The following is a 14527-nucleotide window of genomic DNA, read 5'->3' as shown; positions in this document are numbered from 1 at the left end:
TTTGCCTGGGGCGGCAAAAAAGCCAGAGCCGGCCCTGCTCTTCTGCAGACTAAATAAGCCCAGTTCCCTCAGCCTCTCCTCATAAGTCATGTGCCCCAGCCCCCTAATCATTTTCGTTGTCCTCCGCTGGACTCTCTTCAATTTGTCCACATCCTTTCTGTAGTGGGGGGCCCAAAACTGGACGCAATATTCCAGATGTGGCCTCACCAGTGTCAAATAGAGGGGAATAATCACTTCCCTCAATCTGCTGGCAATGCTCCTACTAATGCAGCCCAATATGCCACTAGCCTTCTTGGCAACAAGGGCACACTGTTGACTCTCATCCAGCTTCTCGTCCACTGTAATCCCCAGGTCCTTTTCTGCAGAACTGCCACTTAGACAGTAAGTCCCCAGCCTGTAGCAGTGCATGAGATTCTTCCGTCCTAAGTGCAGCCTTCAGTTGGTTAGGCTAAACAAGCCAAGCTCTTTAAGTCTCCCCTCATAAGGTAGGTTCTCCATTCCTCTGGTCATTCTAGTTGCCCTTCTCTGCACACATTTCTGTTGTAATTCATCTTTCTTAAACATGGGAGATCAGAATTGCACGTAGAATTTCAGATCAGGTCTCGTCAGTGCCTTGTATAATGGTACTAGCACCCATCTCTACTGGAAATACCTCGCCTGATGCATCCTCGGATTGCATTAGCGTTTTTCACGGCCACTTCATGTCAGCAGCTCATAGTCATCCTGTGATTGACTAATGCACCCAGGTCTTTCTCCTCCTCTGTTGCTTCCAACTGATACTTCCCCAGTTTATAGCAAAAATTCTTGTTGTTAGTCCCTAAAAGTATGACTTTACACAATTAAATTTCATACCATTTCATTTACTCCAGTTTTCAAGGTCATTCAGATCTTCTTGTATGCTATTTCTGGTCCTCCTCCATATTGGCAATACCTCCCAAATTTGTGTCATCCACAAATTTTATTAGCACATTATCGCTTTTTCTACCAAGGTCATTAATGAAAATGTTAAGTAAGATTGGTCCCAAGACTGATCTTTGAGGCACTTTATTTGCAACCTCCCTCCAGCCTGACAGTAGATCTTTCAGCATGACCCACTATACTCTCCCCTTTAACCAGTTCCTTACCCTCCTTTCAATTCTCTCATTAACCCCCATCTTCTCTAATTTAATTAATAATTCGCTTGTGGAACTGTATCAAATACTTCACTGAAATCCAGGTAGACTAGATCTACTGCATTTCTTTTGACCTGAAAATTGGTTTTCTTCTCAAAGAAAGAGATCAGGCTGGTCTGGCATGATCTACTTTTTGTAAAACGATGTTGTATTTTATCCCAGTTACCTTTTACCTCTATATTCTTAACTACTCTCTCTCTCAACATTTTGTTCTAAAACCTTCCATACAATTGAGGTCAAACTAACAGGCCTGTAGTTTTGCACATCACTTTTTTCCTTTCTTAAATATAGGTACTATATAATATATTTGCAATTCTCCAGTCATAGGGTATGACCCCCGAGTTTATGGAGTCATTAAGAATCCTTACTATTAGACTAGCAATTTCATGTGCCAGTTCCTGTAATATTTTTGGATGGAGATGATCTGTGATCCCATTAAGCTGTTTGAGTTTGGCTTCCAACTCAGATGTGGTGATTTCTGCTTCTGTATCCTTGTTCCTATTAGCCCTGTGCCGCTGCCCCCATAGCTGCTCATTACCTATTTTAAAAACTGAGGCAAAGTATTTGTTGGGCCATACCTAGATTATCTTTAATCTCCACTCCATCCTCAGTATTTAGCAGTGCTGCTGCTTCTTTCCTTGTTTCCTTTTTATTTATATTGCTAAAGAACCTTTTACAATTGTTTTTTATTTCCTTTGCAAGGTCTAGCTCAGCTTGGCTTTTGGCAATTCTCACTTTTTTCTGATGCTTTCTGACCTCCAAGAGACAGTTTTCCTTGCTGATCCATCCCTTCTTCCATTACTTGAAGGCATTTTGCTTTCTCTTAATAACCTGTTTGAGATGCTTGTTCATCCAGTTTGGTCTGCAACCTTTTCCTACGATTTTTTCCCCTTAGTTTGGGATGCAGGGTTGCAGAATGTTTTGTCTGTTTAAAATTAGAGAAAATAGACAAATATGTATTTTAAATGCAAGCTGAAGCATACAGCAATATTCTAAAGTCATAATGTTAATTTTTGTTAAGAGGTTCTACTCCCAAAAGTGATTATATAAAATTGATACCACCTTACCTAACAGTGTCATTTTTAGTCAGAATCTAAAATAACTTTTGAATAATGTAGAGTTCTGGTAACTGTGGGGTCAAAACAGCCATGGGGGAGCAAACTGGATCCTGTTGTAAAGTGCATAATTATCACAATGGAAAATGATTTTCCAGTGATACTGGACCACACTCTTATTCTACTTAACCTTAGGCCTGGTCTACACTAACCCCCCCACTTCGGACTAAGGTACGCAAATTCAGCTACGTTAATAACGTAGCTGAATTCGAAGTACCTTAGTCCGAAGTTACCGCGGTCCAGACGCGGCAGGAAGGCTCCCCCGTCGATGCTGCGTACTCCGCTCGCCGAGCTGGAGTACCAGCGTCGACGGCGAGCACTTCCGGGATCGATCCGGGGCACTTCCGGGATCGATTTATCGCGTCTTAACCAGATGCGATAAATCGAACTCAGAACATCGATTGCTTACATCCGGACCCGGATGTAAGTGTAGACGTACCCTTAGAGTCTCCTACCCTTCTTCAGGTTATGCCAAAGGTGAACACAGAAAGTCAGGCTAGAATCCCAGCCTTCTGACTCACTCCCAGGCTGCTAGGACACTGGCAGTACTTCTCAACAAGTGCTGGGTGGAAAACTGAAACTCTGATGTTTCTGAAAATTTGGTTTGGTTCCAATTTTGGGACAAAAAACAAAAATTTCAAAATTCTCAGTGAGACAGAAATCTGAAAACTGTTTCATTGCAAAAAATCAAATATTCATTTTGATAATTTCAAAATGAAATCGTTTACAAACTCTGCGGAACCTCCCCCCCCCAATGATTTGAATTGGATTGGGGAAAAGGAGCTGCTCTGTGTGGCATGCTTACCTGAGCAGCTGTAATGGGTCCTCTAAGCCTTTGATAACTGTTTAGAAGGTCACGTAGAGTGGTTGTGAGACACCAGCCAATGGTAGTGTGACATCTTGGTTTCCCCTACTATGAATAGTTTGGAAGGGAGTTCTGAGGCAATTTCTACATGGGAAATCATCTCTACAGTGCCTCATATGTGTATCCCCACAAGTCTCAGCCCAGTGTGGTTTTTAATGAATTTACCAATAGCTTTAGCCACACCATTTGTCAGTAATTATCACAAAGTGCATCTGAGGTAACAGTTATTCAGCATACTTTAAATTGATATGGCAAACATAATTATCAATGTGATAAATGGAAGATAAAATAACAAAATATAGTCTCTTCAGAAGAGCGAAACATTTTAATACTTCCTGAAAATAAAAAAGATCTGTATAAGTGATTATCATGGCAATTATGATAATTTTTAGCCAATACATTGAAACTGGATTATCCTCTTTGCATATTGTTGATTTACAAGAAATATCTGATTTAACCCTAGAAAATGATTACTACATCATTCAAGTTTTTCATTCCATTTATGTTTCATGTCTGTTTTGTTTGACCCACACTTTGAAGTTTCCTTGTTCTGCGATTGGAGTTTAGCAAGTTGAGTGTTCCAGGTGCAATGCCATTCAGATTGGCAATACCAGGTCTTGCTTAGACAGTGTCCTTACCAGACCTTGCCCACTGTGCTTTGTGGTATCTATCTGGCTTTTGTTATAGAGGGTTTTGTTTTCTTCTTATAATGGGGAAATTGTACAAAACTAAGAAGTGAGTGCACTTGGATCTAAATAGTCTGTGGTTGATGTACTCTTACCTCTTGGATGTATGAGCAAAATAACCGTAATAAATAGCATGCACTATTGAAAAATGAATGCAAAGACTTTATGTTCTGCTTATTGAAAGTTTTTATTTTGTATGTGGTGGTGTGTTATTAAAGAAACATTTTATTGTAATGATTTTGGGATGGCATGGCTGCATTACTCACTCAGCACCGAAGAGAACAACTCTGCAGCCTTCAGAGGGGGAGAGAGAGAGAGAGACAGGGCTAGCAGCATATGCTGTGTGTCCTTTGGAAATACATGTAGCAAAACTTCATACACTCCCCTCACCTCCTAGTTATACTGGGCTGTGAGATATCAGAACTTTAATCAGGTCCAGGAGTGAATATTGCCCAGAATTCACCTCAGGTCAATGTCACTTTTTTGTGGATGGTTTAGGTCCTCTTGTGTGTACACATTATGGTTCATTTGTTAATTACACAATCACATACTGGTTTTTCCACAGGACCCTACCTCATTCAATGCATAGGATGGCCAGTGCTGTGGGAATGAATTAGGGTTGTATAGAGGTGTCTGTACAGGGCCGGCTCTAGGATTTTTGCCGCCCAAAGCAAAAACAATTTTGGCCGCCCCCCCCCCCGTTTTTTAATTACCCCCACCCCGGCCCCGCCTCAACTCCGCCCCTTCCCCAAATCCCCAGCCCTGCCTCCTCCCCCCAGGCTCTCAAGCCTGGGAGGGAGGGGGAGCAGCGGCGCGCGAAACAGCTGTTTCGCGCGCCACGGCCGCTCGGGATCTCCCCCTCCTTCCCAGGTTTGAGAGCCTGGGAGGGAGGGGGAGACTCCGAGTGGCCGCGGCACGCGAGCGGCAGCGGAGGTGAGCTAGTGCGGCCGGGGCACATTTTTAGGGGCGGCATTCTGGCGCCGGCCATGCCGCCCCTAAAAATGTGCCGCCCCAAGCACCAGCTTGTTTTGCTGGTGCCTAGAGCCGGCCCTGTGTCTGTAAGACTCCTGTTGTTTATTGCAGGAATGTGTGTAGAGAAAAAGGTAATGGGCCACAGAAAGAGAGAGGATAACATTGTGGTTAAGTTCTTGAATGCCACCCTGAAGAATTGGATTATATCCCTGCCTCTGCCACAGAGTTCTTGTGTGATGCTGGGAAAGTCTCTTAAACCAAAGTTTTCCCAGGTGGTCACGAACTGTTAATTTTATGGGTGCCTAACCTGAGACTCCTGGGCCTGATTTGCAAAAGTGCTGAGCTCTCACAACTGCAGATGAATTGAGTGAGAGCTGCAGCTTCTTAAAACCCCTTGCAGTATGGTCTGAGGAATGAACATGGCTTAGGAGAAAGGAGGCCCTGTGTTTGAAACCTAGGCAAGTCACTTTGCGTTTCAATTTCCCCATCTATAAAATGGGGTCATAGTATTTCACCCACCTACCTCACAGGGGTGTTGTGATGATGAATTATCTGTACAGTGCTGAAAACATATAAAGTGCTAAAAAATGCTAAGTACTCTGTGAAAAATCAGGTTTTCAGTGTCTCAAACTGGCTGCCCAGTGATTGAGCCACCCACAAAAAAATGCTTGCAATTTTTGCCCTTAATCTCTCTCTGCCTCAATTCTCCATCTTTAAAAACTCCCCCTCTCTCCAGGGATGTCATAAAGATAAATTAATGAATATTTGTGATGCACTTAGAAACTACTATGGTAAGTGTAATAGAAAAAGAAATGAGTGATTCTGTACTTAGTGTGTGGTAAATCATGCCTGTGGCCACACATTGAAAGAGGAGGATAAAAAGAAATATTTTACAGCTACCTCATTCCCTGTATGCAGAAGGAGATTGGGATTCCCGTGGAAAATATACAGAAAACATACAGACATTATATTTGGAAAAATAACCTATAAAAAATACACATGAATCTCACATAGCAAAAGCAGATGAAAAATGCACACAAAAATCTTGGAAAAACTTATTGAGAACCATGTTACACAAATTACATATACATGGAACAAACACAATTGATCTCAAGAGGAATTAAATGTGTTTTCAGACAATTTGAATTAGCCATAAATATTTAAAATCAATCTCAAATCTAATCTGTTAAATTGTATTTCCAAGGTGTTGTGTAGATTTACTGCACCAGACAAATGATTTGTATTAAGTCTAGAACACTTTCCTTCTCCTGGAATTTTTAGTGCATGGTCACATTAGAGAATATTGAGATTAATTGTAGACATATAGGGCAGGAAGGGACCTCAAGAAGTCATCAAGTTCATCCCCCTACGCTATAGCAGGACTAACTAAATCTAGACCATCCCTGACAGGTGTTTGTCCAACATGTTCTTAAAAACCTCCAATGATGAGGATTCCTTGATGTTATCATCATCTAATATCTAATTCCACAATTCCTCCACCACCAATCAGGTCTCTGTCCCTTTTCACTGTTTCTTGTGACTTCTTTCTTTCCCTGTGGCCTTAATCAGAAAAAAGTTAAAGTGGCTTTTTTTTCTTAAAGCCTCTCTCCCTCTGTATGGAGAAGTGAGAGTTTGTATTTGCACTGCAAAATACACTATATTGATACCATTTGTGAATTTCTCCCAAGATACCATGGCGACAGCTTGTCTCTTATAACTAGGACAATGCTGCCGTTTCAATAACAAAACAGAATCCGTCCCTCCAGGGCTGCAGAAAACGAAATAAACCCTTCAGCTGCAAAACAAAGCTGTATTTTGAAAAGCACATTCAGTTCAGCAGTGCAGTGCTTCAAGGGCTCTTCCTTACTATTGGGGTCAAGGAGAAAAAGCACCAGAAACACAAAGGCAGCAACATAATCGGAGTTCTTGCTGTTGGATTGGATCTGATAAAAGGATCAGTGGTATGTGGCAAAGTGATCACCCTTTATCTCTGGAAACCAATGGGGTGGTGTTTCTGTCAAGGCAGAAAATTAATTTAATTGGTTTGCCCATGGAGACTGACAGAACTGAGTTAGTTGTATGAATACTTCAGGGAGAGTACTATACAGCCTTAAAACCACTTGGTGGATGGCTTCATGGGACATCATAACCACCTGTTGTTCTTTGCCATTGATATCGTGGATTTTAAACATCCTTTCCCACTGAGTCATTTTTATGTCAGTGGTTTTCAACCTTTTTTTCATTTGCAGACCCCTAAAAAGTTTCAAATGGAGGTGCTGACCCCTTTGGAAATGTTAGACAGTCTGCGGACCCCCAGGGGACTGTGGACCACAGGTTGAAAACCACTGATCTAGGTCATCTTGTCTTGTGACAGATGAAACATGCAGGGTGGGATATTGCATCGCCAGTAGTGGTCTTCGGATTCCAAGGCTGAACAGCCACTTTACACTCCATTTGTGTGGTTCTAGAAAGGGTGAAATGGGCTTTCTCCTCAACAATAGCATCCAAAAAGTCTGTCATTACCATTTGCCAACAGCATATATGGTAACATACTGTTTAGCCCCCTCCACAAATCCATTTGAAGCACAGCTTTGCCTTATTGGCACAGAATGTGGGCCTTACCCTTGCAGTGGCTGTGGTTTTCCCTGTCTCTCTCCTTCCAGGATGTTCAGGATATTGGATTGTTATACAGAGTTGGAAGAAAACAGTTTTGAAGGTACTTACTTAATCTTAGATTTTCTGCTTCAGGGCTTCGAGACAGCTTTAAGGCAGCCAGGTCTTGCCTTGCTGAGCGAACTTTTCTGAAGGCAGCAGCCCTTCTTTCTGGTGATGAACAGCTGATATTCCTGTTTCTGAAATGCCTGGTCAGTGAGGAAAGGCAGCAGTAATCACCTGGCAGCAGTGAGATAACCGATAGCTGTCTCTCATTCAACATTTAATTAGTAGGGGTTGCCAATTGTCCAAGTCTTTGGGCATTTTTTGGGTGTTTGTTTCGATATTTTTAAACAAAGCTCTTCTGTGGCTCCTGTGCTAAAGAAGTGTGAGACCTGGGAGCTCCTGGCAGGACTCCTTCCTTTTGAGAGGGTTTTAAAACTCTGAAACTAGGAGGAATTCCTAAAGTATTCATAACACATGGCAGCATCCCCTGGCCAAGCTGAGCTGTGCTGATGCTACTTATGGGACTATGAAAACATTTCCCACTAATGGATTAAGCCCAATGAGTCAGAATTAAGAAATTAGTCCCTCTAGAATATTGCTAAACCATAAAACCTGTTAGTAACATGGATGTGTGGAGGGTTGAACATCATTTGGCTAAGAAAGGTCTAAGGGCCTTGTTCTCTTCAATGGAATTGCTCCAGTCTGAAAAGTGATATAGGACAAGCAGTCACTGCTTCATATTTCTAAAACAACTTCATAGCAATAGTCCAGTGCAGGCAAACGAATAAAAGGAAGAGCTGCAACTGCTGCCTTCCAGAGGCCACACTGTAATAGCTGTTCTGTTCTCGGTCAGTAGGATAGATTCTGATTTCACTTATTCGGGTGTAAATGCCAATGAAATCAACAGAATTACACGTATGGTCATTATTATTAATACGATTATTTCTAATGGTGTCCAAAGGAGCTCTAGATGCCTCTCAATACAGATAGAAAACGTGGTCCCTGTACCAAACAGCTAACAAATGTGAGGGACTAGGAGATGACAAGACAGTAGAGGTGGGGACAGGAGTAACTTCAAACAGATTACACAATTACTCAGTGAGGTGTAATACACAGCATGATGGAGCAAGGAAAGTGGGAAATTTATTATAACTATAGTAAATTGATCTCTTTAAACCTGGAGTAACTGAACTCATAATCTGGCCCATTATCTCCAGTTCCACTTGACTGTTTCTCCAGATGCTGTCATCACTACTACACTGGCTGCTGGTTTACTTTCAGATTGCACCAGTGCTATCAGTCTGCATTGAAAGAAATAGTAAACTGCAAGTGCTAGATTTTATTGTGGATTGTTTATGAAAGTGTGTGGCTTGGAATTTATAAAGAATGGAGTTTAGTCTTTCACAAACCCCACCCGTCTTGTTTGAACAATACAATAACTGACCTAATAGCATCACCTGCCTGGGGAAAAAAAAAGATTCTTTGAAATAGCCAGAGACCCTAAAACATGGAGCAGGTGGGATTAAGGCTGCAGGGCAATTTTCCCTTTCAGTCACTTTGGTTATCCCACATTATGTGTATTTATGAGAAACACTTTTCCTCATGCCGAAACATTTTTCTACTTTGTTTTATTCTAGGTACAGCATAAAGGACTCCAACCAAAGTGTCAATCAGTTTGCTTTCACCATATCTTCTTTTTGTGTGTGGGGGGGAAGTTGGGTTTGTTTGTGCATGAAAGCCACCACCGTTTGATGATAATCTCTGGGAGCTGAAGCAGCAGGAGTAGAGGAGGCTTAACAAGAAAACTGATTATTTATTGTTTCTTACTCCTATTTGCAGTTTGGGTTGTATAATATTTTCTGAGTATACCCATTGTTTTGTTTTTCATCTAGACCAATGTGTCCACTCCTGATTCTCACCATTGTCATTTTAGAGAGACCTCCATTGTTTCCTTAGCCATGTTCTCTTTAGATTGTCTCTAACCTCTTACTGCCAGAAGAGAACTAAGTTCACAGTGCGGTTGGCTCTCACGCCTTTTCTGGCCTCTTAAGATACCAGTCTATGAGACTGTAGCTGTGAAAATCTAATCTCTCTTTGTGTTGTTCCCCCCCCCTCCCCTCCCCAGGTGTGTATACATTTCTTTCCAGCACCTTGAAATCTTTGGAAGAGAAGGAGCATATTCATCGTGTTCTGGACAAAATCACAGATACATTGATTCATTTAATGGCCAAGTCAGGTCTCTCTCCAGATCAGCAACACAGACGACTGGCTCAGCTCCTCCTCATACTCTCGCACATCAGGCACATGAGGTGAGAGAGTGCACATGCAGCCTTCTTCCATTGTACAAGGCAACTATGGAAAGTTCAGCATTCAGGGAAGGTTTTGCTCTGTTGATAGAGCCAGATTCTGATAAACTCATGTTGAATAGTAACTTACTCCACAAGTGGTCTTTTCCTTCAGAGACTACTTGTGGGGCAACATGCTAGTCAGTGTGAATGAGGGTGTCACAGTGTGGCCCATAATTCCGAAATACAAACAGCCCTTCTGCTTAATATCATGTGGGAGGGGAAACTGTCCCTAACACTACTTGTTTCTTGTGCTCTTTATGGTTCCTCTGCTTCTGGTGTCACTATACTGCAAATGGGTCTGATGGTGGAGGCAGGACCAGATTGTTGTTGTGTTATACACAATGTCTTACTCTGTTTATAACATACCGAGTAAATTGCAACAATATATAACACCCCAGTTCTGCAACCCCTACTCACATTGATAGGGACCGGCAATATCGAAGTAGGGGATTCAGACTCTATCTCCATGATTTTTAATAATAATTAACAGTTAGAGGTGATGTGTTTGAAGAATTTAATTTACTCTTAGTCTTAGCAAAAAGTCTATAAGATAAGAATGGCCCTACTGGGTCAGACTGAAAGGTCCATCTATCCCAGTATCCTGTCTTCCGACAGTGGCCAGTGGCAGGTGCCCCAGAGGGAATGAACAGAACAGGTAATCATCAAGTGATCCATCCCCTGTCACTTATTCCCAGCTTCTGGCAAACAGAGGCGAGGGACACAACCCTGATCAATTCAATTATTCAGTTCTTGAAGTGAAATTGAGCTCCTATACCTTATAGCTGAAGTGTTAGAAATCTGACAGTTCTAAACAGTTCTAAACTGTTTATTTTTAAGGTGCCAAAGCACACTGATTGGTTGGTGAATGGAGTTAGGGTTCCTTGATCCCACTACATAAGTGGCATTTAAAATAGTGGCAAGCGTCACTAAAGTTACAAATGTGGGTGGTGAAAGGGTTAATAACACTCCCTAATTTTTTTTTCCTCCCAGAACTGATCTAAACGTTCAGGCAAAAGCCATAGTAGTGGTTTTGTTTTGTTTTTTTGTTTTTGTTTGTTCTTTTTACTTTTGTAAACTTTAAGTTATTTTTCTTGTTATGGTAAGTCTGACAATCATTGATTTGGTAGTTATGAGCTGGATACACGATTAGCATTAAAAGCCAACACTTTGTGGGGGGAAACTGTGATATCTTAGGTATCATTGTGTGGTAACTGTTGCCAGATGGTGGCTTTTTACTGGCAATCACTATAAATATTATGGAGTGTCCTCTGACTTTGTTTTCATTGCAATCCACAGCAATAAAGGGATGGAGCACCTATACAACATGAAGTGCAAAAACGTAGTCCCGCTTTATGATTTATTGCTGGAAATGTTAGATGCTCACCGATTGCATGCCCCAGCAGCCAAAAATCCTCCCCAGATGGAAGAAGAGAATCGGAGCCAGTTGACAACTGCATCAACTTCATCACATTCCTTGCAGACCTTTTATGTAAACAGGGAAGATGAGAATTTGCAAAATACAGTATGAGCGTTCACATGTTAAAAAAGCCTACAAGGTTCTGAGAATCCCAACAGCATACTACCTAGTTCATACATCACTTTAGCTAAATTGCCACACGTGTAAACACTCCAATAGGCACCAGTGATTTCCAGTCTGAGTGTTCATTGATCACTTGCTAAAATCCTTAATGGAAGAGGTTTTGTTATTATGGATGGCCTACAAGGATGGGAGGCCAACTTAATTTGAAATGGCTCTTATTTACCCCATGCATTAATTAGGGTGAGGATTCCTGGAGTCTTTATCAGCCCAAGATTTTGGGCTTTGTTGACTGTTTGCTGGGAATCATTTGAGCCTGGGCCCAAGCTGAGTTTGAGTAATTGATGTTTCCACTGAAAGGTTGAGTGGCTCCAGGATGAGGAAGCCCCACTAAAGACTGCCTAGTTACATAGCTCAGTTCTTGGTAGATTCCAGCCTGTCATATTCGTACCATGACAAAGTGTTCCTTTCCGAAAGTAATGTTTTAAAATTTCCCTTCCTTGCTGACATCAGCAGATGTTTCCCCCTTCATGAATACATAGAATTTATATCCAGTTGTGGTTATATCATCCAATGGCCATACTGGATTGAATGCACTTAATCTTCTTATCTCAGTCCTGGGGTGGGTAGTACTTTGATGGGAAGCCAGCTGGGAAACGTGTGCCTTTCTGTGGATGTATGCCATTGCCTTTAATATTAATAAGTGTTGTCAAACTCTATTCAACTCACCCATCCATTTATTTTGAGGAAGCTTTATGGCTTGTGTTATACAGGAGGTCAGACTAGATGATCACAATGGTCCCTTTGGGCCTTGGAATCATGAATGTATGTAGTTCCCACTGACACTAATAAGAGTTTAAACCACTTATGAAGGGCATCTAATAAAGGGGAAGAGAAACTCTAATCTTTCCTCTACTGGGTACCATTAAAAATTAGGCATTTACCACCCTTTCTAGTATCTCACATTCTAATTAAAGAGAATACTGCAAACATTGCAATAAATGATCATTTCTAATGGTCCCCACTGCAACAAAAGTAGAACTCCTTGTATGCTGATAAACAACTCGTGGTAGGGAAGAACAGACATAGAGAGGGACAGTACAAGTTTACGCTGCAAGGCCTAATATACCCTCAGGCATGTGCATCTTGACTTCAGTGGGAGTTGGCGGGGGCGGGGGGGAGGAGGGAGGATGTATATATCAGAACACAGACTTTAATTCTAAATCTGCAGGTAACTACTAGCTGCATGTGTTGTATTTTTTCAGAATCCCTCGGAAGCTGGTGAGCTCTCAACTTGTGAAGCGCTTTCATCTCATCTTAATTTAACAACCCTCTTGCTAATGCATATCACTAGTTTCGTTTCCAGTAGCCTCATTTTTTTGTAAATATGATAAAGCACTTGTCTTTGTGCTTATGCAGAGAAAGCATTGGTATTTCTTTGCAATTCATTACCCAAAGGCCATTGGGGGCTCCTAAGTGCCTTTTCCAAAATGTACACATTTGTATTTTCATTTTGTAGCAATTTTTTCGTGTTGAGAAAATCTTGGTGTACTGTATATTATTGACATAAATAAGCAGAGGTGAAGATCTGAATGGGCCACAGGAATCTTGTACCTAAGTTTAAAAGACAAATGTCACCCAATTGTAGCCCAGAGTTGCCCATCAAATATAGTGTGTTAACAACTTCCATGTTCTTTATAATAAACTAGACAGAGCTCCTCTAAACTTCACATTATTTAAATTAATGGCTCCTTCCTTGGTTCTCCCAACAAATAAGCACACTGGGTCAAATTAATCCTTGGATGAATTTAAATAAATGAATTTGGGCCATGGTTTCTGATACTTTAGCCATGGTGAGTAGCATCCTCAGCTGCAAATTGTCCCACTGAAGTCAATGAGCCTGCATATGGGATAAAGTGCTACCCAACATAAGGAAGGGTATCAAAACATGGCCCAGACTATTAAAAATAATTTGACAAATAGGGGTGCACACCAGCAACTTGGGATTCTTTGTTAGCCTTGTCCTTTGCAATAAGACCTCATTTAGTTCAAATGTATATTGTAACAAAAGCAGTGGGAGCCCAAGAGAGAAAAATGATTTCCCACAATACATACTTTTAACTTGGAGGCAATGTCTGTGATCGACATCATTAACTTGTTTAAAACTTAATTTTGTCTTTAAATAGCACCTTAAATAATGTGTTATATAAAAGATGCATTGCTCACATATCAGACAATTGAATGTAGCCATTCAGTAAACCCAGTTGACAAAGTCTATAATACATAAAACAAAATATGTTTTCATATGCTTTTGAGGTACCATATCACATATGTAGTTATTTGTGCCTGAGGCTAACTAATTGTTAGCTTATATGATGATTATATTTCATATATACTTTTATATTTGCAGTAGATAAGCCAGCACTAACTGAGACACCTAGTGCTGGATATGAAAAAGAAAAATAATATCCTGTAGAGACTACATTTGAGAAGGAAAAATATTCAGGGAAGCTAATTATACTTTTACCAAACAATAATAGAGCAGATGAACTTGCTTTGCATAGCAAACCTGTTGCCATTCAAATAACAATCATTTTAAGAAGTTCAGGGCACATGTGAAAGTAGTAATGTGAACTTGCTCATCTGATGATGTCTGGGTTTCCAACAGAGTATGAAAGCCACTTCTTGTTTGTAGTGGACTTGATCTTGCAGACTTTGTCTCAGGTAAAACTCCTATGAAAGACAACAGGAGTTGTTCTGAAGTAAAAATCAAACAAACAAAAGCATGAGCAATTTCTTGGTGTTTGTGGTGGCTTTCCTGATTTTTCCTTCTTGTACATTTAAGAGATTGGTAGATTAGAAAATGTGTCACTAAGGAAGAAAGAACGAATAGCTTACATTTCTATTGATAATGCCAGGTCAGTATGTTTTGCAGTGGAAGCGGTAGGTCTCATACTGGAGTCATGATCTATTTCAGTAAGTGATTACCGGTATTTTAATTCTTAAAGAGCTGTGCCAAAAATGAAACCAAACATCTAAGAATTAGAACTGTTTCCACCAAAAATCCTGCCCCACTGAAGTCAATCTAACCACAGACTTAAATGGGAACAAGATGAGTCCCTGTTTGTGTGTGTGTGTGTGTGTGTGTGTGTGTGTGTGTGTGTGTGTGTGTGT

The 14527-nt window shown here is 41.0% G+C and overlaps 1 protein-coding gene across 1 annotated transcript in view; it reads left to right on the top strand.

The window, feature by feature from the left end:
* Positions 1-14486, top strand: part of ESR1 (estrogen receptor 1) — a 177462-nt gene extending 162976 nt beyond the window's left edge. The window contains exon 7 of the mRNA XM_026649757.2: positions 11113-14486. Within this exon, the coding sequence (XP_026505542.1) occupies positions 11113-11344 (232 nt within the window). The 3' untranslated portion in view covers positions 11345-14486. The remainder of the gene's footprint in view (positions 1-11112) is intronic.
* The last annotated feature ends 41 nt before the right edge of the window (positions 14487-14527 follow it).

Source organism: Terrapene carolina, unplaced genomic scaffold (genome assembly GCF_002925995.2).
Source record: "Terrapene carolina triunguis isolate 2854851 unplaced genomic scaffold, T_m_triunguis-2.0 Scaffold85, whole genome shotgun sequence".
Taxonomy (NCBI): domain Eukaryota; kingdom Metazoa; phylum Chordata; order Testudines; family Emydidae; genus Terrapene; species Terrapene triunguis.
The sequence above is the reverse complement of the archived record's forward strand: the minus strand, read 5'-3'. Positions and strand labels throughout refer to the sequence as shown.